The sequence below is a fragment of the Berghia stephanieae genome, chromosome 5 (assembly GCF_034508935.2).
Source record: "Berghia stephanieae isolate SIO BIC M18660-M18661 chromosome 5, UCSD_Bste_1.3, whole genome shotgun sequence".
Taxonomy (NCBI): domain Eukaryota; kingdom Metazoa; phylum Mollusca; class Gastropoda; order Nudibranchia; family Aeolidiidae; genus Berghia; species Berghia stephanieae.
Genome location: NC_088364.1, coordinates 84,030,292 through 84,055,169, shown reverse-complemented (window position 1 = coordinate 84,055,169; position 24,878 = coordinate 84,030,292). Strand labels below are relative to the sequence as shown.

At 35.3% G+C, this 24,878-nt stretch overlaps 1 protein-coding gene across 6 annotated transcripts in view; it reads right to left on the bottom strand.

Moving 5' to 3' along the window:
* Positions 1–217: 217 nt before the first annotated feature.
* LOC144973757 (disks large homolog 5-like) overlaps positions 218–24,878 on the bottom strand; it is a 41,978-nt gene continuing 17,317 nt past the window's right edge. For all 6 annotated transcript variants that reach the window (XM_078916630.1, XM_078916633.1, XM_078916629.1 and 3 more), the window contains exons 13-33: positions 24,093–24,323; positions 23,091–23,163; positions 21,980–22,086; positions 19,439–21,034; positions 18,215–18,431; positions 17,137–17,422; positions 16,465–16,618; positions 15,658–15,892; positions 14,056–14,164; positions 13,647–13,809; positions 12,337–12,439; positions 11,208–11,355; positions 10,013–10,202; positions 8,869–8,971; positions 7,835–8,051; positions 6,857–7,074; positions 6,238–6,276; positions 4,548–4,777; positions 3,458–3,567; positions 2,696–2,805; positions 218–1,680 (exon numbers count right to left, since the gene is read on the bottom strand). In XM_078916630.1, coding sequence (XP_078772756.1) covers positions 1,577–1,680; positions 2,696–2,805; positions 3,458–3,567; positions 4,548–4,777; positions 6,238–6,276; positions 6,857–7,074; positions 7,835–8,051; positions 8,869–8,971; positions 10,013–10,202; positions 11,208–11,355; positions 12,337–12,439; positions 13,647–13,809; positions 14,056–14,164; positions 15,658–15,892; positions 16,465–16,618; positions 17,137–17,422; positions 18,215–18,431; positions 19,439–21,034; positions 21,980–22,086; positions 23,091–23,163; positions 24,093–24,323 — 4,743 coding nt within the window. In that variant the 3' untranslated portion in view covers positions 218–1,576. The remainder of the gene's footprint in view (positions 1,681–2,695; positions 2,806–3,457; positions 3,568–4,547; positions 4,778–6,237; positions 6,277–6,856; positions 7,075–7,834; positions 8,052–8,868; positions 8,972–10,012; positions 10,203–11,207; positions 11,356–12,336; positions 12,440–13,646; positions 13,810–14,055; positions 14,165–15,657; positions 15,893–16,464; positions 16,619–17,136; positions 17,423–18,214; positions 18,432–19,438; positions 21,035–21,979; positions 22,087–23,090; positions 23,164–24,092; positions 24,324–24,878) is intronic.

The following is a 24,878-nucleotide window of genomic DNA, read 5'->3' as shown; positions in this document are numbered from 1 at the left end:
GTGAATTGAGTGAGGGCCCAGACTTTTAATGATAAACTTTTTGGAAAATTGTTATTCTCATATCGTATTTTTGTTCATAAAGGTAGTAGTTTACATATAGATAAACGGGACCTTCAAATGGTCAAGAGACATAAAATGTAAAAGAATGGTAAGACATTTCCTTGCTTGTTATTTGATTTTTTTTTTTCTTTTTACAATTCCAATAATAGTTTGTATATTTTATAAGTATAAAAGTCTAAAGCAAACAAACCCTACCTATCTCAACCATCATTCTGTCACGTATTGACATAACACCTTTTTGTCACGTTGGCCACAAAACTTATAATTCACGTATAGACAGATTACGATGACCCCACCCCATCCCCAATCCCACTTTGAAACTCTTTGACGTTGGAGATCGTTTTCATCTATCAATAAATTAAAAGCTTCCTGTCCAAAATTAGAAAAAAAAGTTATTTTGCCGGAGTAAAAACACTGATTCCCGTGAAGAATATCCTCATGTTTTCATCATACAATTGTACACACAGAGTGCATTATTTAGATTATCAAATATAGCATTATTGTCTATCACAACTACAAACATCAAGTCTATCACACTCTTTCCCAACAACAGACATCTAACATATCAAATTCCTGGCAAGTTCAATCTACCCAAATCAGCCTGGTATACAATGGTTAAACTGGCAGAGTAAATGGGATAAAATACAAGTCAGGCAACGTTCTCAAGTCAAGGCTATCGTGATTTAAAAACGTCCCTGACAGACTTGAAATGTCACCTGTTTTTTCTGTTTCAATCACCATGAAAGACTGACTGGTCATGACCCAAAACTGGAACAGCGTCGTCCACTTCTAACGTTAAAGTCGATAAGCTCCACCACGTATACAATTCCACATTATTTCAAACTAAAACCAAATTGTGTTGATTGGCATTTTTATCATATGAGAATTTCTACAGCTCTTGCTGATGACAATGATTGCTGACAATGATGATCATATATACATCGAACTTGAAATCAAAAGGTGCCAAGTTACATCTGAACGTTACAGAACGTACTAGCAAATATTTTATCAATAACAGAGCACCATATCACATGTCATTAGTCACAATGCTCAATTGGAAAAAAAAAAAAAAATTAATGAGGTGGGGGTGGGGGGTCCAATGCAATTCTCTGAATGAATTACAACCTTTAAGTACATCAGTTCTATATTCTTGCACATCAAATCAATTTCTTTTAGCTGTGTTTTCTCATCCCTCTCATTAAACCGTAAACAACGTTGGAAATATTAATGAAGACAATACAACAACAAAAATCAGAGAGGGTTGATTTATGGTACTCTATTTCAGATTTTCAAAAAAAAAATTGATAAACTCATTTAAAATTTGTATCACAGTTTCAATAAAGAATTGGTAAAAATGAAAAAAACAAACCCAAAAAACCTGGTCTAAACCAAAAGTCGACCCGATTTTTGTTCCAGATGGAAGGAAGGTGATGAGGAGAATACATAACATATAAAAGATTATTCATTTTACTGTCTTTCCCTAACTTTACGTCTTCCTTTAAATGTAATAATAGAGCTACATAGAATTGGAGGTTATCCAGATGGCTTTTCCCTGCTCTGCTGCTATTGAATTCTTGATGTGCATGCTCATCTCAGCAAGGTTTCCTCCTGGAAGAACAGCTGAAAAACAGAAAGATATTTCAAAATTTTAAAAATTGTTTTAAAAATTCAGCCCTTTGATCAAAATAGTACGAGTAATAATTTTTGTATTACTAGAAGGAAATGTGAGAAGCAGGAAAGGGAGATAATACCTACAAAAGACAGGACCAGGACACAGAAGACATACACGGAATAAACATTCCAAAAGGGCAGATAAGCCAGGGATGGTGTTGCTCTTCAAAATTAGTTCACATCCCAGCAAGGCATCGTGTGTTTATTGTGTTTGTTTTTAGTGGCTTTACAGTGCTTGCAACACATTTAGGTCATATCAGCGCCAGTAAAAAGGAAGAAAATGGGATAGTAGAATAATTATAGATTACAATAAAAAGCACAGAAGAAAAAGTAAGACAAAGGGGAATGGTAGAAATAGGGAACAGATGTAGATTCCAAGAGCATACCATCAATGTACTTCGTTTGAGATAACCTAAAAGTCTCATCCATACACAAGCACAGATCTGATTAAGGGGGAACAGTAGTCAAAAATTACCGAAAAACTTTCCCACTTTGTGGGAAATGGGCGTTTTTGGTTAATTAAATATCTCATTAATAATTAAAAAAACAATTTTTATCTCATTGAACTCATTTTTATTTTTAGTGTGGGGCGGGGTGTGTGTGTGGGGGGGGGGGGGGGGGGGTGGCTGTCGTTTTAAAACTAGAGGTATACCCTCATTTGGTGCATGTTGTGATTGTTTATCTTGTCTTTGAAATCTCGACAAATTAATTCACAGGAACATTCATATTTTCAACAAATTTCAATCTACAGATTTGAAACTTGCATAAAATAATCAAAGCATGTGCATCTACAAAGTGACCAAAAGGAATTTTTGATATCTCATTTTGTTCTAAAGATATTGGAATAAGCGTTCTCAATTGTTGGCGAAAGTAAGTTTTGCAATACTGACATGTAGGTATGTGAAGATAGATCAGACAGTCCATCCATACATAGTAATTAAACAAAATTATAGAAATGACTCACCAGAAAACAAGTGATGATAGTCTTGTTCTATCCTTTGGAATTGCTCAAACTGTTCTTTAGCTGATTTGTGACTAGCTCTGTCTTTCAAAAATTGAGGGTCTCTTACATCCCTGGGTAAAGTAATCATAAAATGAAATATTTGTCAACACATTATGTAGTACACACCTGTGTTCTAATCATAATGACAATGATGACAACATGAAATATTTGTCAACACATTATGTAGTACACACCTGTGTTCTAATCATAATGACAATGATGACAACATGAAATATTTGTCAACACATTATGTAGTACACACCTGTGTTCTAATCATACTGACAATGATGACAAAATGAAATATTTGTCAATACATTATGTAGTACACACCTGTGTTCTAATCATAACGACAATGATGACAAAATGAAATATTTGTCAACGGAATTGGAGGAGGAGGAGGAGGAGGAAGAAGAGGAGGAGGAGGAGGAGGAGGAGGAAGAAGAGGAGGAGGAGGAGGAGGAAGAAGAGGAGGAGGAGGAGGAGGAAGAGGAAGAAGAGGAGGAGAAGAAGTGGAAGGGGAGTATGAGAAAAAGGAAAATGATGACAAAAAGAGGAAAATCAACCAAGATGTAGGATGGCAAGGACAAAGGAAAAGAAATTATCAATATAATTAATATTCAAAAATACAACCTGAAAAACATTTTGTCATCATCTCATTCTTAACGTTTTCGTAGCATTATTCAAGTGTTAAAGTAACAGGCTAAATTAATAAAGCAAACTTGCCTAATTTCTTTCGGTTTCTTGTGCTTGATGAAGATGGTGATGGGATAGAGCTTAGCCTGATGCATCCTGTCAATGGCTGCTGGGGTGACGTTGAGGAGACAGTGGAGATTCTGGGAAACGTAAATAGTATTGAATACAGCCATTTTGGGACAATATCCTGATTAGACTAGTCTTACATTTGAAAAAAATCTTGTCTTTTTTTACCTTACCAATTTAATTGGGGGAATAAAACGTATGATATGCACAGCCCAACCAAAGTTTAAAGTGTATTCTGTTTGCCCTAGCCATAAAGAACAGAGTCTTTAATGATGCTTTGCATTTAGGTAAGATACAACATCAACCAGCCAGAATAACGTACCAACACACACAACTGTGTGTAACCTTCAACGTTTAAATAGTCTGATCGATTTCATTTATTGAGAAGTTATCACCAAAATGGCTGTCTAAAAATAACAACAAAAAAGCTGAGTGACGTCAATTTCGTTCCTTCTATGACTCCTTTGTCTACAATGAGATTATAACAAAATTGCTGATCTAGTTATTGGCCACTATGCCAATGACTTGCCTTTACATAGAATCAGTTTGGTTTTATAGAGCAATTTCTGTGCTTTTTTCAGTCCAATCCCATAAATGAAATAAATCATGGGTGTCAAAGACATGTCTAATTATTTACTGCACTATATTACACTGGACTAAAAGTTAATACAATTTATAATGTTGCTCATTCCTGTATTAACATTTGTGCTTTGTGGATTTATGCTGGGACAAATTTAATTACAATAAATGTGTAATTGCAGGAATGCAGGTGAATTATTGTATGGACATACATGTTTGTGCGTGTATGTGTGTTAAAATTAAGTAAAGTCATAGTTAGTGGTTTAATTATTATTGTCTTTATTATGGATTTTACGGCTATAAAAAGAATTTTTGTCAGCAATAATGTTTGCTGTAGTATGCTGTTAAATTTCATAGCAATAAAATTTTACAAAATTCAATCAGAACTTATGTAATCCATTAATTGCTCTGAAGAGCTTACAAAAAAATAACAATTCACAATCCAATGAGTTTGTTATCCAAAGTAAATTCTTACATTATGGCAAGTCTGTTTGATGGAAGAGGCCCGGACACACTGGTAGGCATCTCCTTCCTTCCAGTAATCTATGAGGACTCCTTCTAGCAGAGACTGGTCCATAGTGGCTGCCGACGCACGCATCAACACGGGTTCACAATAGGCGTACTTGTCAGGGGACTCGGACACCAGTTTGTTGATCAGTGCCTCCGCTAGAGGGGCCAGTAGCACCACGGGCCGAATTGATTTCACTGTGGGGAAGACATTTGGATTTCTTTTCAAAATCGTATTCAATTGTATTTAAAAAATTGAGACTCAACATTTTCAAAGTAGATCTGTCTATTTAAATTTTAATTTCTAAAAAGCAATAATTATAAACATTACAGTAACCTTCAGTTCAGTTTATTTGGTAAGAAAGATTGTCACTCTCTCAGCCTAAATACATAATATTATAACTGTCTATTTGAAAATTTAAAAAATCGGTAACCAACAGATAATTCATCAGTAGTAAGTGGTAAAATTTCACTAATACTAAACGTAGATGACATCACACATCACTAATACTAAACGTAGATAACATCACACATCACTAATACTAAACGTAGATGACATCACACATCACTAATACTAAACGTAGATGACATCACACATCACTAATACTAAACGTAGATGACATCACACATCACTAATACTAAATGTAGATGACATCACACATCACTAATACTAAACGTAGATGACATCACACATCACAAATACTAAACGTAGATGACATCACACATCACTAATACTAAACGTAGATGACATCACACATCACCAATACTAAACGTAGATGACATCGCACATCACTAATACTAAACGTAGATGACATCACACATCACCAATACTAAACGTAGATGACATCACACATCACTAATACTAAACGTAGATGACATCACACATCACTAATACTAAACGTAGATGACATCACACATCGCTAATACTAAACGTAGATGACATCACACATCACCAATACTAAACGTAGATGACATCACACATCACTAATACTAAACGTAGATGACATCACACATCACTAATACTAAACGTAGATGATATCACACATCACTAATACTAAACGTAGATGACATCACACATCACTAATACTAAACGTAGATGACATCACACATCACTAATACTAAACGTAGATGATATCACACATCACTAATACTAAACGTAGATGACATCACACATCACTAATACTAAACGTAGATGACATCACACATCACTAATACTAAATGTAGATGACATCACACATCACTAATACTAAATGTAGATGACATCACACATCACTAATACTAAACGTAGATGACATCACACATCACTTGCAAATGATGTGGCTGTGCCAAGAGGGCAACAAGGTTTTATTGTGATACGCAGATTATCTTTTTGCTGTTCTTGACAGCCAACATTACAAGTTAGTGATCGACTTCGCTATCAAGGGGTGAAATTGAGAGGTGGCTTTAGAACTTTAAGGGAAATTATCTTTTCTCCTGAAACTGCAAGACTTAAGAAATAATTTTTTTTTTTCTCTAACACTGCAACCAAATTGCTGTGAAATAAACATCAATATTTCTTTTATTTCTATAAGTCTGAAATTTCCACCTAATTTTCATAACAATTACAGACGATCCTTAAAAGTAGGCAGGTATGTAAGATTGAACACTCAAAAACTTACATTCAATTTTTTCAACTTGTGTATATCCATGGATGGAATCTGGTGAATGAAAAGAGAGAGAGAGACAGAGAGAATGGTAATTCAAAATTGATAGCATTGTTTAACTTAGAACGACTTTGTGGTCTTGTAGTATGACACTCGCATTCAGACCAGTAGGTCTGGGTTTTGAGTCCTGCTCTAAGTGGTACAAAGTTCAGACCTTGGAAAAGGCACTTTAAACACATCTGATAGTTGGTCCAACAATTCATTACACTGGAGATAAATAACAATGTGAAATTGAATGAAAGCTTCAATTTTAATATACAAAAACAGATAAAATGGACATTTCGGGTTTCCCCTTTATCAACAAAACAGGATGAATGAAACACTACAGACAAATGAGATAATGTGGTAGTGGCATTGAACGCCACTACCACATTATCTCATTCACATTTGTTACGACACAAAATACAGTTTTCTTATTCAGATTTATTTTGAACATCACAAACTGAAGAATGATCTTTGTTTAATTAATGAAAACATAAAGTTGTTTGAGTTTTTAAAAATAAATTTTTCTGCTGGGTAAGCCTGCCAGTTTGGGAAAAAGATTGGTAAGGAAAGAGTTAAAAGTATCGCTTACCATCCAAGATAGGAACAGAATCACTGTTGAGAGATGCGTCAGAAAAAGAGCTCCCAAATTCATGGCTGTCTTTAGAATTGTTGCGATGGTGACGCTTCTTGCGGAAAAAACTTCTCCTGGCAGAGGCAGAGCCACGCCTTGAACCTTTGAGGTCTTCCGATTCATGGATGCTCCAACTCTCGGAGTGAGTTCTCCTGAGAACTAGTTCATCCTCCAGTCTGGGGGGAGAAGAGGCAGTGAAATCAGTTCATATTTCCTTTTAAAGGTTGATCCTTGACAGTGGCCTAACCAATGATGTCTAAATCATCAAAGGATCAAAGACATATTCAAACAACAACAACAACAAACAAAAAAGAATAGAAAAATAAACTTAAAACTTAAAGATATGGGCTATGTATAGACATCTAAATGCCCTCAAAAATGTAGTATGAGAAAATTTTGTCATGATATATCAACCAGCCATTTACTCATGAGCCTTTTCAGCCAGATCAAACCTTGTACAGGTCACAAACCAAATTGTCATACCATCAGACCACAAGATTGCACAAAACCTATTATAAATCATTACACAAGTTTCACCTAACATTGGAGAATTAAAAGTTAAAACTTTTAAAACAAATAATGAGTTTATAATATTCTCAACCCCAGTACAAATGCATATTCACATTTTTAACTGATGAGATAGCTTGACGACTTTTTGAAAATTTGGCCAAAAACCCGTCCTTCAAAAATCAATTGATTTAAATGACTTTCATCTTGGCAAAATCTCTCAAACATGAGACTTCACGAGGTCCCGGGTTTGAGAGTTTTTGCCTAGATGAGAGTCATTTAAATCGATCGAATTTTGAAGGACGAGTTTTTGTCCAAATTTTTTAATCTGTATCTTTCCAGAGCACAACAGTTGACTGGCTAAAATGATAAAAACATCAGATGATTTGGGTATAAAATATTGCACAGATTACAAAACACAGTGGCTACCTTATTCTGCTAGGGATGACACCTCCTTTCACTTTGTTTCCCTGCTCATCCACCAACCAGGCAAACCACATTCCAAGCTGGTTCTTGTACAAGCTGTTTTCCACAAACAGCACTGCCTCTTTGCTGAAGTTGAGTTCTCCCTCTGTATCCGAGACTCGGTCGAAATTGGATCGGATGTAGAAGCTATCGCAGGGCATGTTGTAGATTTTGTTGTATTCTATCAAGTCAGAGGAAAAAATGAAAATGACAAGGTTTGCAACATAATATTTCCAATCATATTTTTGTCTCACTCAGTGCCCAATCTCATTTCATCTATCAGCTCATTCCATCACCCCTGATGGACTTGTTGTCCAATCTCTTATCATTTATTAACAACTTCCTAAATTCAATCGACAAACATGTCCCTTTTCGAATAACAAGTCATTTAAAGGAATGGTCAGAGGTAAAGTTATCTTTCACTAACAGAGTTTAATGGATTTTCCCGTTTCTGTCGAGAACAGTTGAGACTTGTAGATTGAGTTGGTCGGGTGAAGAGTTTTTATAAGGTCAACAGCAGCCATCAAAGTAAAGAGCTAATATATATATGCCTTAAATAGATACATATAACATTTTTCTATCACCTAAGTGAGTATATTATTTATGAGGGGAAAAAAGGAAGGCTGCATCACTATTTCAAAAGAAAGAAAAATAAAACAAAACAATCAATAAATGAATGAAAATAGTATTTGAAAATTATCAATACACTATGAGAACACCACTACTCGATGTGCGACAATTTCCTATATAAAGCTACAAAAATTCAATAAAATGAATAAATAAATGGATGACAATAAAATTCTATCCAAAGGGCAGACTCGGCCAGTCCCCGATCAATGAAATTCTAGTTTTTCTAAAGAACCATAAAAGGCATTTTAGCTGCCTGCCCTACATGACAATATTTTTAATTTCCAAATTGCCAGCCCCCAGATAGAAATCACAGCAAAATCATTTGATTATTTGTATAAATGATACAACACAACAAAGCTTGTACTTACTTGCAAAATTGTAAACGACACACAAAGCTATATTGGCACAAGGCCTATTCAGCTCCATCATGGCTTTCTCCGCCGTCAAACTTCTAAAGTCTACAGAATTGAACTGTTGAGAAAAAAGTATAAATGATATGATACTATTAAGCAAGGTTAGTATATCACATTTTTTAAAATACAAACACTGTATTGGGTTTTTATCCTCAAAATTTTGGACAGTATTGTAAATGTGAAAAAATAATTCATTGTAATGTCTTGTAATGTCAAGAGTAACCAGTATTTAAATTCTGTGTCTATAACCCAAAACACCAACTCAATTACTTGTCAGTCGATACTCAGTGATCATCCTATACACATAGGCTTGTAATTGTGTTAGATACAAATGAAAGAGTGAAAATAGAGAGGCTTCGTTTGTTCCCATACGAAGCCTCTCCATTTTCACTCCTTTCGTTAGAATTTTCACGATCACCGGCTTCAGGCAGCCCCTACCGTTTTCTACTAATTGTGTTAGACTGAATAATGTGTTCAAGGAAAAACAATATTGTTGCTAGTTCTTGAATTGATACGTTTGTTGGGTTTTTATTTCTTTGGGCGGGGGGGATTTATTTTTGTTTTTCTACTCAAGTACACAACAGATAAGTTCTCAGAATTTATCAAAATAGAAAAAAAATACACAAGCAAATTTTACATTTACAAAAAAAAAAGTACATATTAATCGACAATTACAATAGCGCAATCTACGGTGCTAAATATAAGAGTCATAAGAATATAAAACATAAAACGTGGAAGTCAGTTTAAATTTAGGTAAATCACACTTGTTCTATCAGGCAGTTCTTCCCTCAAACCTAAAATCAAATATTAGTACTTGTCATATCAAATTAAACAGGAAAAGAAACTTAAATCCGTCATTACCCCTGAAGCTTAAATAAACAAACAAAGAGTTTCTTTTCACATAAAAAAAGATATAAATAACAATGTGATATTTAATGTAAGTTTCAATTTAATTACAAAAACAGATCAAATGAACGTTTCGGGTTTCCCCTTTATCAACAAAACAGGATGAATGAAACACTACAGATGAATGATATAATGTGGTAGTGGCGTTGTCAAAATGAATATACATTTACATAAAAAAGCTAAACCAATTCACCTCTAAAATGTGATCCCCCCTTTGCAGCAAATGGCCTCCTTCCACAAAGCAGTCGTGATAGATTTCATGGATAAAGATACCCACAGCGTTACCTCCAACAAAGGAGAAACCAGCACCCAGCATATTGGGGTTGCTCTTCTTGAGGTTGATGAAACGACGACCCATCTGGCCACTGTCACTTGAGCTTGACCTGAAGTGGGGGTTAAAAATAGTTTGTTTTAGATGGAACGGTATTGGGGAGATGTTTAATTTCATCATATTGATTTTCCTTTTTAGTTTATTTTTGTTTTTTGTTTTTAAGGGTTTTACGGTGTTTGCAACACATTTAGGTCATATCAGTGCCAGTAAAAAGGAAGAAAATTGGAGAGTAAATAGTTATAGGATTACAATTAAAGTACACAAGAAAATGGAAGACAGAGGGGATTAGTTCAATTAAGGAACAGATGTAGATTCCAAGAGCACACTATCGGTGTACCTAGTTTGAGATCACCTAAATGTCTCATCCTGACACAAGCACAGGTCCCCACACACGTTTCAACTGCACATAAAAACAGTAATGGAACAAACAAGTCTTGTTCAAAATGATTTTCTCATGAGCCGTGAATTCGTGGAAGAATTTTAAACAAATAGAGCTTGAGGGAATGCAATTTCTTCCCCCTGCAGTCCAAAGCTCTTTAACTAAATAACCATCAGAACAACCAATAAACATTAGATGTCCATTGGTTTTATGAGCTAGCAAGTCAGAGAAATCAAGAAGCCCTCCCAATTCTTGTCAGTGGTGATGTGGACACAAAAACTAAGGGACACAACCAGTGTCAAACACAAGCACTTCAAACACAAGCACTCCTTACATTCTCCTTACTCCACAAAAATATAAAAGAGGAAAGAATAATGTTTATATCTACAGTCAAGTCTGCTCAAGCTTCAGGTCAAATGGTGAACTCTCTCGAGTTCATATGCATGGAAAATTGAACAAATTTGTTCGAATTTCAATGAGGATGAATTCAAGAATGAACTAATAAATACTCATTGTGGAGGATCAGGCAAAAAGTGCATATAATTTTTCAAATAAACCTGTCAATGGATGGTTATTTTATGCACAAGTAAAACTAGTCACAGAAATTACCAGGAAGTACTTAATCATTTTAAAAAGTAAATATTTTTCCCAAAAAAAAGTAGAATAAAAAAGCTTTACCCTTGTGAAGAAATGGCTCGACTGGGACTAGGCTGATGCTTGGGTGTGGATTTGTCACTGGTGGAAGGGTTGGAATGGGTGGGAGACAAGGCCAGGGAGGACGAGGCAATGGAGATGGTGCTGGAACCGTCATGCTGGTCTGTGTATTCTGTTTTCAACAACAAAAAAAAAAAAAAAAAAGCAAATTGAGCTTTTATATAGGGCAATATCCACTAAAAGTGCTAAAAAGGCGCTTTACAAAAGGTCCTTGACCAACAGCAACACGTAACATAAAGGATGAGACATGACGCCTGTTCGGAGATAATACAATATGTTTCCGACAGAGACAATGCTGTTAATGGCCAGGTATTCATTTTACACCTGAGTATGGTGAGAGAATGTGAGTAAAGAGTCTTTTCCAAAGGACTCAACTATGAGCCGAGCGAGGCTCGAACCCAAGACCTTCCGATTCGAAAGCAAGTGTCACACTACAAGACCGCATAGCCGCATAAACTAAAAAATTCAATAACTGAAAACACGTTTGTCTTTACTGCATTTGAGACACTTTCAAGCAAAATCAAGTCTGAAAAGTTGTTTGAAAGATTTAGAGTTTATCTGCACTTGTGAGCTCCCAAGAAGACATCAGGCAAGTGGTACTAATTCAACAGTTTACAATAGATGATCCCAAGAGCACACTACCTGTGTGTCTGGACTAAGACCATCCAAAATTCTCACAGGTACACTAGAACCTGATGTCCAGTGAGACGGAATGACTAGAGTAGTTCAAAACAAATTTCTCTGACAATCTAGTGATTCCGTGGTATGGTCTTTGCTTCGTACCTGGAAGGTACTGCGTTCAATCACCTGCTGCTGCGCTGTGTGGCCTTGAGCAAGTCACCTCGCTCTAGCTCACTTTGCAGCGCTGCTCTGCGGCTGACACCTGGGTTATTCCAGTCTTCTCTTGGAATAGACCCAGAGAAAAATTTCCCCTATGGGATGAATAAAGGGAATTTATTATTTTTATTAATTTATTATTTTTATATTAAACGCAATAGATGAGAGATCACGTCAGGACAACAATATCATATGCCCAACATTCAAGTTTATATAGATAATTAATTGAAAACACATCAAATAAGGCAAATCTTACTTTCAGGATTATATTGTACTTTCATGGTGAGATTGTCTCCACATTGCCTGAGCACTGTCACAGCGACCTCATAGGAAGCGTTGCGCATGTTGATCCCACATACCTTCAAGTTAAACGGATAATAAAGTTTTAAAAACAAACAAAAACATAACAATTCAAAAGAGAGACAAAAGTCCCACGGGACACGACACACACAGATTATGAAAATGTGAGTTAATTTCTAAGCAAAACAAATAACCAGCATGATTCTTTCATATTTAGTACAAACTGGATAAAGGGAGAAATCATAGCATAGTATAAGCAATTTTTTTTTGTTTGTTTGTTGCTTTAGGTCTCTTCCAACACAATTGAGGTTATATGAGAGACCGCTGAAACAAAAAAACAAGCAATCTAACAAAAATAGTACAAATGTAAATCAAAATCATAACCTAAAGATATCATAAGCTAAATTATAAATAACCAAGAACAAACAGGCAGAAGATTTACAGAAAAAAAATATCCCTGTCAAAAATACAATCACAAACCAAAGAAGCAGGATAGGCTAGTAAAGAGAAGAAGAAACGACATCACTATCGGATTGTACACCCATGCGAACATCATAGGTATATGATTCAAGGGTGATGCTCCCATCCAACCACCCGCAGTATAAGCAATCAAATTATCAAAATTCAACAGCAGTGAATAAATGGCAATGGTTTTTTTTTTAATTAAAAAATAACAACTTGAGCTATTATATAGCGCAATATTCACTAAACATGCTCAAAGCGCTTGACAAAGGGTCTCTGACCAACAACAACACGTGACATGTAGAACGAGACATGACACCTTTTAGGCGATAATACAATTTTTCAACAGAGACAACACTGTTAATGGCCAGGTACTCATTTTACACCTGAGTACAGTGAGAGAATGTGAGTAAAGAGCCTTTTCCAAGGCCTCAACTATGCTGATCCGAAAGCAGGTGTATTACCACTAGATCACATGGCCGCACAAAATCAAAAGGTATCCTCAGGGTCTCCATCAGGATTCAGGCCTGAGGTTTAACAATGAACGGGCATGTGACTTTACTATTAAATGTCAAAAGCTTGCCACTTTATTTTGAACTTATACACTCAAGACCCCAGCTCGTATAACATCCCCTCATCTTCATTTTCACCTATTGTTAATATATCTTGAAAAATATATAGAACCAAGTTTTGAAAATAGAAAAATAGAATGCCATTCAATTGTCCTCTATTTTCAATTAAAAGACAATTTCAGTAAATTGATTTTGTTAGTGATGAAATATGATGATAAACATAAACACTTGCCTCTAACAGTTGATCCCCAATGACTAGACCGGCCTGAGCAGCTGGACTGTGCTCATTGACAGAAGATACAAAAATTCCACCAGATGGTCCTCGTTGTATATTGAACCCAAACGGTTTGGACGTCTTTTCAAAGGTGATGTCTCTGGTCTCGTGGTGGTTGGGTCTAAACAGATGATAAGACATGAAAATAATCGTTTTCTTCTGTTTAGTTTATTGAATGAATAAGAAATAAATCAAACTGACTATTGAAACACTATTTTAATTCAATTGAGGTCAACAAAAAGAGAAAATGTTACACTGTTCTGATCACAACCACAATTGATTTCAATGTCCTATGGATTTTTTTAAAACCTGATCCAGCAAGTATCATATTTATCAAAAAATTGAATCACTAAGACAAACGACTTACATATTTCTCCTGTAAATATATTCATCACTGTTGGGTGACATTTTGTATTTGAGAGATCCTCTGCTATTTATGTGGAACATGGGGGAACCAGAACTGCTTCTATCGGAGACTGAAATAAAATTACAATCAGAGTAAAATGAATCAATTTCAAAAACATCGCTACAAATTCAATGAGTTCATAATTATGGCTAACTAATATGTAACTCTATTCTCTATGTAGAAGTTTGACAATAGGATTAAAAAGAATTGCTTCAGTTAGACCTTTCCTAACAAGAGAAGTAACATGCAAACTAATAACATCTTTCATACTATCTAAAATAGATTACTGTAATTCGTTAATCTCGAATGTAAGCAACGATAAAATATCACGCCTTCAAAGTATCCAGAATGCGGCTGCTAAATTGATTTTAAGAAAGAAGATAACATCCTACTCGTTGCCACTTTTGTATGAGCTGCATTGGTTACCAGTTAAAGTGAGAATCGAATTCAAACTAGCAGTATTGTGCTATAAGTGCCTTAATGATCAAGCACCATTGTATATTACTGAATTTTTAGAAACGTATAAGCCAACGAGGAGTCTACGTTCTGCACTAGATTCTACAAAATTAATTGTTACAAATAAATATAAATATAAATTTTACGGCGGCAGATCGTTCAGTCACGTCGGACCTTCCATCTGGAACTCTCTTCCTAAAAGAATAAGAGAAGCGCAGTCCTTATCAATATTTAAATCAAAGTTAAAACACCATCTCTTTGTTAAAACACATCTTGATTAATGCATCTTTGTAATTTGACCCCAATATGAATGTTAATTTAGTTTATGTTATTATATCATTATTTATATTATTTCCGTATTTGACATAGCATGTGGATGTATTATAACATATCTTGTATTAATGACTTTATGTTTAGTTATTACATTGCTGTATAATGATAATATTATGTTGATGTAGTTTGTATAATGTTTCATTTGTATCATAATGTCACTGTATTATTGTTTCGCGCATTGAGCATCACCCAGTGATGAAAATGCGCGTTATAAATGTCATGTATTATTATTATTTTAACTCTTCTTAAAAACAAACAATTTAAGCAAATGTTTAAGGTGTCATAATTAATGTTTGCTAAAAATGGCAACAAAAGTTAAGATCATCGCCATCTTACTCTCTGTAATGTTGTGTCATTTTTCTCTGATATTGTATTTCTGCTACGTATAAAGATTTGTTGTAATTGTGTTTTGAATTTGAAAGAAACCCAATGAAGAGTATTAGAGATACAAGCCGACAAAGTGCGACACATTTTTTTGTGACCACTCGATATAAGACTTGAAAAAACCATTAACAGTAAGTTAACAGTAACCCTTTTCGATGCCAGATACCTCTGCTTGTGCATCATAAAAATATGTGTTTCTTGATTCCATGCTAGCAGTAAACCTCTACATAGTGGGAAATTTCCCCACCATTTGAAAATACTACACAAACATGATAAGGGATCTTTTTTTCTGAACATAATGGGTAAATTCCCCACCTTGTAAAACATTACAACAAATATAACAAGGGATCTCACTTTTTCTGAACTAACAGGAAATGGAAATGGACCTACCAACTTCCACGGACCCAGACTTGGCAGGATTGATGATGCCAGCACTCATCGAAGGCGGCATTCCACTGTAATACGTCTCTAACATTTTGTCCCTCTCTCTCTTGGTAGTAAAGGCTGTATGCCTCCCACAGTCTTCATCGAAAAAACTACGTCCATGGGGAGATGTTCTTGGGTAGCGCAATGATGGGGGCTCGTCACCAATGGTAGGCGTGCACCTCTCAATTGTGCTACAGCTCTAAACAAAATGAGTAGACAATTTGAAAATGTTTGAGTTGCGTTAAAAGATTATTTTAAAATTCTATCTTTAGAAGTAATTTTAGAAGTTAAAATGAAGTTGATATGAATATTACCAATTAATTATAATCTGGAGAAAAAAAATAAAAATAAAACAGAGCTATTTATCATGATATATTCGATGTGGGAATGGGAGATACCGATATAATGTTCCATTTATAATCCATAACACATAATTTTTGTTTCAAATAGAGTGTGAAAATAAAAACCTTTTTTTTTATTTGTTGAATAAATTAAAGTTTATTTTCATCTTCGTTCTTTATTTCCATACTTTTCTTTTGGATGGAAATTATTATACTAAATGCACATTTTCTTTCAACACTTTAGAGATTTCAAACTTCAAAATAAAAATAAAGATGGAAATTGTTATATATAAAATTTCCCCTATTTTCCCTGCCATCCTTCCAAGACCAAATAGCCTCACAAAAAAAAAAAGTAAAAGTTTTCCTGACCAAAATTAGATAACGGTGACCGTTGACCCTGGAGACTTCCAGGTAAATGAATTGACTTTACCTTTTGTGAGATCAAGCTGGGACTGCTGTATCTGTCAGTGGGAGGGCCATGGAAAGACAAGGGCCTGTCAAGCTCTAAGTCAACTGATCGGATTATGGGGAATGTTCCAGGGGGAGACGACAAAGTAGGATGCTGACTGGACGATGGAGAGGTGCTAAAAAATCAATTGAGAATATTTATGACAATTGGGTTCTCTTTAAACACTATTATGAATGAAAACATTTTAAAGGAAAAGATTTCTCATCCCCACAGTTTGTAAATATCTATTACCTTTGAATATTTGTTTTGTTTTAAAGGTTTAACCTGTTTGTTTCACATTTGGGCCATTTCAGGGTCTATTAAGTGCAATATTCACCATTTCTGCCCACCTGATCAATTGTACCAACTAACAAAAATATGTGTAACCTTAAAAGTTTAAAAGAATTTGGTGAGAACTAATAACCCAGCTGGCAGTCTAAAAGGAAATAACATAGAGCTGAGAGACGTCATCTTCATTCACTCTATAGTGTAGCGATAGTTACAACTATATAATACAGTGTACCAATAGTTTGGTGGTATCATCTCTCTTTCATCAAAACTAATCCCCTTACTGCAAAACGTACTGTTGCTCTTTCTGATACTGCTCTATGCAACATTTTATGTAATTAATTGAAAAATTAAATTTATACTCACAGTGAGGATCCCTGATAATGAGGATGATGATGATGAGGATGATGATGAGTTCTATTGATGATGCCAGAACTGCTGAGGGATTGTGTGACGATAGGTGAGGAGATGCGATGACGATCGGGTAAGTCCACGGAAAATTCTGATGAGGATGCTTTGATGGATGGCGGCACTTCGAGAGAAGACGGTCTCATCAACCCACCTACCGGATGCAATCCACCACCTGGATGGGATTGGGACATCACTCCCCCAACACCACCGACAGGAAAAGACGGAGAAATAGCACCTCCACCTACAAATAGGGAGAAAAAGTATTTTAGTTTCATAATAACCAAGGAGTTGGGTTTTTTTTCACCCTCTCTTTACCACCTACAGCAAAATCGTCACATTTGTTACGACACAATATACATTTTTCTTATTCAGATTTATTTTGCACATCACAAACTTTGAAGAATGATCTTTGTTTAATTAATAAGAAAATAAAGTTGTTTTGTAGAGAGACTGTTTGAGTTTAAAAAATCAAATTTTCTGCTGGGTAAGCCTGCCATTTTTGGGAAAATGCTGAAAATGATCGGGAAAATACACAAATAAAAGAATTCAATTCAGGTGACATCAATTTGAATCCAGAATTCTTGTTTGTAAGTTTGTTTTTAAGAGTTTTGCAGTGATTGCAGCATTAGTAAGAAGGAGAATTATAGAAAAGTAAAAAAGAATCAAGATCTAAGAAAACAGTAGGACAAGGGGGACCAGTTCAGCAGTGATCAGGAGTGTGCGGCTATGTGGTATGACACTCGCTTTCGGAAGGTCCTGGGTTCGAGCCTCACTCTGCGCATAGTTGAGTCCTTGGAAAAGGTTCTTAACTCACATTCTCTCACCGTACTCAGGTTGTCTCTGTCCGAAAAAATTATATCGCCTTACAGGAATCATGTCTTGTCCTAAATGTAAAATGTTGCTGTTGGACAGGAACCTCTTGTATAGGGCTTTGAGCAAGTTTAGTGGATATTGCGCTATATAAAAGCTCAATTTTTTTAAAAATAAATTTTTTTTGCTCCTTAATTTCTTAATTTGATCCATCCAAATGTACCTGTCACAGTGTTTGGAGAAGGCCCCAGGCTGGGGGAAGCACCACTTGTAGTCATTCCTCCTCCTCTTGAGTGTACAGGCATGAAGCCACCGATTGGGGACTCTGAAGACATTCGATTGGCTGGTGGCCAGTTGACAGGGGGTGGGGGTGGAGTTGTCTGCCAGTGTTTGTCCGAAGGACGGTGAGGCGTAGAGGTAGCAGGCCTTCGACCCTTTATCTATAGGATGAAATAAATAACAATGTGAAACTGAATGTAAGCTTCAATTTAATATATGAAAACTGATAAAATGGATGTTTCCGGTTTCCCCTTTATCAAAAAAACAGGATGAATGAAACACTACAGACGGTTCTATAGGATGAGGGAATGAATTAGCTTATAAATGTGCAGCCGAGTTTTCACCATATGTTTTTGTACATACAATACATTTAATCAACATGGAGAATCAAATTCTCATTCAATTACCACTAATGGTTGAAAAAGGGGGGCGGGGGGGGAGGGGGAGTGGGTAGCATCCTTGAGAGTTTGATTGTTCATTAAAAGAATAAAACCTATTATTGGAAAATCCTATCATTTCTTAGTAAATATGTAATAGTTAAATAATGCTTTGAACGTGTTGCATAAAAAAAATTATTCAACAATTTCAGAATAATTTCGCACATTTTATTGGTGTGACATATGGTGTAAAAGATTGGCGGTCATAAATAATCTTTTGGTGCGCATGAATACAAATCCAATGGTTTTATTTTTTGGGTCAAATTGTCATTCAAGCAGATGGTAAAAGATACAAATGATGGTGAATAGATGTACTAACATACAGTTTGGTCACGAAATATCTAATAATCTTACATGGAGGGGTGGAATAAAAGTATTCTTTCATTTCTTTGTATTTATTAAACTTGTTATATTTTTATTGTGCAATAACACATACTCGCAAGCAAGTGTTATTGGGCACGATAAAAATAACTCGTTTAATAAATACAAAGAAATAATAATAATAATAATAAGAAGAAGAAGAAGAAGAAGAAGAAGAAGAAGAAGAAGAAGAAGAAGAAGAAGAAGAAGAAGAAGAAGAAGAAGAAGAAGAAGAAGAAGAAGAATGACGACGACAACGACCACAAATAATAATAACAACAACAACAACAACAACAACAACAACAACAACAACAACGACAACAACAACAACAACAACAACAACAACAACAATACTACAAATGACCACTTACCTGAGATACTTTAGGAGGTCCTCTATGACCGTGTTCCCGACGCAGCTCTGGGGGCAACGTGGCACTACCAAGGTGTCCATGACTTTGATGGGACGAGATCAGACTTCCTCGGTTGCTAGCTGCGTGTTTGTGAGAAGGCATCGTCCCATACAGTTGCTGGCCTGGGGAGGGCTTGACGTACACTGGTGGGGCGCGACTAGGCATCATGTGAGGATGGATGGAGGCAGTGGGAATGCTTGGGCCGTGTAGGATGCCAACGGTGAAATGGGACGACTGAGAGGTTTGAGATTTGGACGAAGAGATTGGAATGGATGCAGACGCTGAAGGCGAGGACGTGGTGGTTGGTGGAGATGACGGCATGACGAGAGAAGATGGAGGAGGATGGGATAATAGAACAGCTGAAGATGCGGTTTGCTGTTGTTGTTGGATTGGAGCTTGTTGGTGATTGTTTTTGCTGTTGTTGTTGCTGTTGTTGTTGATGGCAGAGTGTGACGTGGGCGTAAAGGCAGACGAAGATTGTTGGGAGTTGGTGGATGATGATGTTGGGAACCCTAAATTGCCCCCATTGTATTTGACACTGGTATCAGAATTTTGTGAGCTATGGCAGACAACAGACTGATTGACGGGATTGACCACGGTTCTTTCAAAAGAATCTGCATTGTTCTCATTGCTAAACACACTTCTAAGATCAGTGGAATTGTCTGTAAAAAATAGGTCTTTGACACTGGGTCTCTCCTTAGAGGATTTATGCCCTGTAGTAGATATCACAGTTGAAGGAGCTTGGGGAGTGTTGTGGTGATTTTGCTGTTGTTGTTGTTGTTGTTGTTGTTGCTGCTGCTGTTGCTGACCTCGTGTTTTGGGCCAGGTGCCACAATTACTGTCCAACTCCAACTCCCGTTTCCTTGAAAACTTGGATGCCCTAGCATCCGCATTGTTAGCAATAATGTGTTTATTATTGTTATTACTACCATTTCCATTTGAGCCCGTTGAGGGGAAATTGTCATGTGACGCAGCAGCATCTGGACTTGAAAGATTAACTTGAGTTGCACAATCTTCTACCACTTTATCATTTATTTGATGGGAATGACGTTCAAAATCTTTAACATCTCTTTTCTCCTCGACCGAAGCGGTGGACTCCTTATGTTCCCTTTCCTGGCTTTTATTCCTAGATTTGAATATTTTCTCCACCTTTTCTTTAGCTTTATCTAGCATGGGCAGGCTATGCCTCACTTTGTCGGCATCCTGATTGCGCAACGCTTTTCTTGGACTGGGCCCCGGACTGTCCAGGCTATCTGTTTGAGAACCGCTATTTCTAAGATTCTTACTGCTGCCCACACTGCGACTGGCCTCGCTGCTGGGCGTGTCCCACGAACTACTTCTAATGGCTAACGTGTCTGATTTGCTCATGTTGCTGGACACATTCATTCCGTCTGGGAGGGGTGAGTTTATTCCAGTCGAGTTTGGGGTCGGAGAGGAGCCAGCAGAACTGAATGGAGATGATTGTCGCCAAACGTCTAAAACTAGGCAGTCTGTGGCTGTTTCTAGAACTTTCATGGCATCAGCTGGACTAAGGCTATCTACTGGAATGTTGTTGATCTGACGAAATTTTAAAAAAAAAAATTATTATTTGAATAATTTAGACAATGATCACGATTATTAACATACTATTTCTATTTACAGGTTTGGTGAATTAATAATTATCAAACAATATCTTAATTTAACTATTTATTTGTAAAAAAGATTTCAATATTACATTGTTTACCTACAGCCGTTTTTTAAAAAAAGGATATATGATCTATGAATACTTATAGATAGTCACAAAATGTGAATGGTGGCCACGACATTAAAATTCATGATAAAATGAAGTAAATATGGCATTTATTTGAATATTTCCATTGATTTATCATTATCAACAAGCCACACAACGCTTCATTTACTCCTCCACTACATGGAACTAGCTTTTCATTTCATACAATTCAAGTCCACTATTGAGTATCCTTTTTCTTTAAGTGTAGCCAGGTACTCATTCACAACCAAGCCTAATTAAGACAAAACTTGGGGTCAGAGTTTTGTTGTCATTGTAACCCATTCAGTTACTCAACATCACTTGATTCATCTAAAAGACTCAAACAGCCGCGTTAAACTTCCAATGCCACAAATCAATTGAGCTTTTTACCACTGAATGTGGAATAGAGATGAAAACCCTCATCCTCCTCTTATTCTTCTTTTTCATGTACACTAACTCAGTCCAAGGATATCCAAGGAAAAACATAGAACTAATTGGAACGCTCTCCGTATTATAGTCACAACAAGATCTTGACAGCCTCTAAACTTTGGCCCAAGACTGTGACCAATGGAAACAATTAACAACATGGATGGAGAGAGCAGCTATACTCATCGACTATGACTGAATCACACAATTCTCAGCAAGCATCATTCGGACTGCAAGGCTTACGACAAATTTGGTGGACAGAAATACTTGAAAAAAATGTCATCACATGTTAACAGAAAACTGGTTGAAATATTAGAATTTATACTAACATTGATGATTCTGTCTCCTATGCAAGGCATCATTCCATATTTAGCTACAATATTACCATGGCTGATGCGACTTATGAAAAGACCCTGATCCAGTTGTATCCCTGGGTCTGAAAGAAACAGAAATGACAATGACTTCATTATTCCCTTTATCATTTACCCTCTTTGTGTACATATTTGCTGGTCTGATAATGAACGAGATCGTGGTTAAAATTGATGTGATGAACAATATTTTGCATTAGTTTGAGAGTATTTTCATTATAACAATGAGCCCATAGCAATTTAGCTTACAAGACCTGCAAATAAATACAAATCACATTTTTTACCCTTTACCTATTTTCATTAATGGTTAATTTATCATCTTTTTATTCATAAAATGATTGTGTAATATGAACAAATTCAAAACTCAAAACAGTAAAATCATAATAAACTAGAATTGCTTTTTTTTTTTTTAAAGTCACCTGATGACATTTTAGCATAACTCCTATTCAAAAGACTATTATAAATATGCCCATTCCCATAATGCATTACAATGACTTCACAATATAATATAATATAAAAATAAAATACATTTATATAGTGCCAAGTTCCAATCAAATTGCTCACTGGCTCTTAAAATCTACATATCAAACATCTTGTACATATTATATAATAAACTGACAAGTTAAAATCATTAATGATATGGTAATAGGATATATAATAAAATACCCTAAAGTATATGCTCTAAAGAAAAGTTCAGTTTTTAACCACGTTCGAAAGATAAGTGGATTGCCACCATTTTTTGTTTCAATACTCATCATTATTTATAGAGCGCTCAACTTCCACAAATGCTCAGCAGCACTTACAATATTTAATTGTCATTCGAACACTCATTCCTTAACAATTTTGAGAATACATATGAAAGAAACAAACACATACACGTGCCACACAAATCAATCACAGATACTTTTAAATTCATACAAAATCAATACACATATACTTAAAACCAATTAATACTCAATAGCATTAGTACTTATTCTAACAAAATACAAAAAAATAAAAAGTTTAGTTATAGAGTGAAAAATAATCATAGTTTGAAATGAAATGGGAACTTTGTAATATTCTTTATCTTTACCTTTTTGGCAAGATAAGACAATTTGAACAGGTTGCCATATCCGGGCAGTTGTGGATTTTCTTCTTCGTACATACTGTAGAAATAAAACGATAATATTTTTAAGATGAGTATTGTTGTCAAAAATAAAAACGAAATGAAAATACATTATTTTAACAATTCAAGCGCATCTCTTTTTGCATAACTTTTGTATCTTGTTTTTTTTGTTTGTTTGTTTTTGCTTTGATAATCAATTGATGGTGCTTGAGTCATATCAGCACCAGTGTAAAACCAAAATAAACAAAAGATATGAAAAAAAAAGAAAATAGTTATAACAAGATAAATGAATGAGTGTAATCATTATAAATATAGAGTGGATTTACTCACTGAAATGACAATTGATCGACAATTCAGATGATATTCAAAACCAAGCACACTTTTCAAAAGTTATATTCTCTGATTACATTCTGACTCTGAAAATTGTTCTCTGAGAACATTTAAATCTAACATTGTAGTCTAAATCACCTCAATACTGTGCAAATCACATGTGTAGGGACAAATTAGTTATACTTTAATATGGCTTGATCAAATACACATCTTTTTTTTTTCATTAGGCTGTAAAATATCAATCCTATAAGAAAATACTTCTGATTGCGTATATCATTTCATTTCATCTTTATTTTTTTTAATCCCTCCATCTAAAATTGATAGATTCTATAAATCCTATTTTTAAAATACCTCCCAACATTGTGATAAGAAGACGTTTTTGCAATGAGCTCATAACCAACAATGAGGCTTTTAAAAAACATACCAGAATGTTATTGTCCCATATCAAAAATATGCACCAAAGTAATATTAAATCAAAGATAATGAGAACCATGATAACTCAGGTCACACTATATATAGATATATATACATATACATAAACAGACATAAATTATACAAAATGAAGCAATAGATGACATCCCAGATTTAACATAAACAAAATAAAACCCAATGATCAATTGAGATTAAAGTATTGCTCACCAAGCTTAACACTCCTGAACTACTGCGAAGAGCTTGAATGGCCGTTCGCTTTTCCATGTTGAAAGTGTCCACGCCATTGATTCTTAGCAAAGTATCATTGACCTTCAACTTTCCATCAGCTGGGCCAGATTTGCTGACATTACTCACGATGATGGAAGGGTCATTTGAAAACTGTGGCTCATCTTTTCCGCCTGTGACCTCAAACCCAACATTCCCTGATTCGTGCACATCCTTGGAAGAAAAATAAAACGGAAAAATTATTCACTGAGAAATGTTGCTCTATATTTTTTCTAATACTTAAATACTTTTTCATAGCTAAAAATCTGAAAACATTATCCTCTATTGTTACAACATTTTTTTTTTTTTTGTTTCTTTCTTCTTCAAGTACGTCGTGCATCTGTATCATGGTATGCCATCACTCTCAAAAACTAATATACTCTTCTCTTTTTTTGTCATCCAGCTGTAAACTATTTAAATATGTTTTTTGTCTACCTTTACTCTATTACTTTTATCTTCCTGTGAAGCAAGATGTTCAATACATTATTCGATTTAGGTGCCCTAAAATGCATTGTCTTTTTGTTTATCTATAATAGTACAATGACAGTTGCCATCGTGAATAGCCTTCATGTATAATTTAATTGGAATGAATATCATATTTTGTGACCTAAATCACAAACAATTTTATTCTGAGTTAGCTTTTGAAATTCCCCCTTACTCTAAAGAAGAAGAAAAAAAAATGTTTCTTTAAAGAATGCATTTCTCGTTTGAACTTAATGTGTAAAGTTC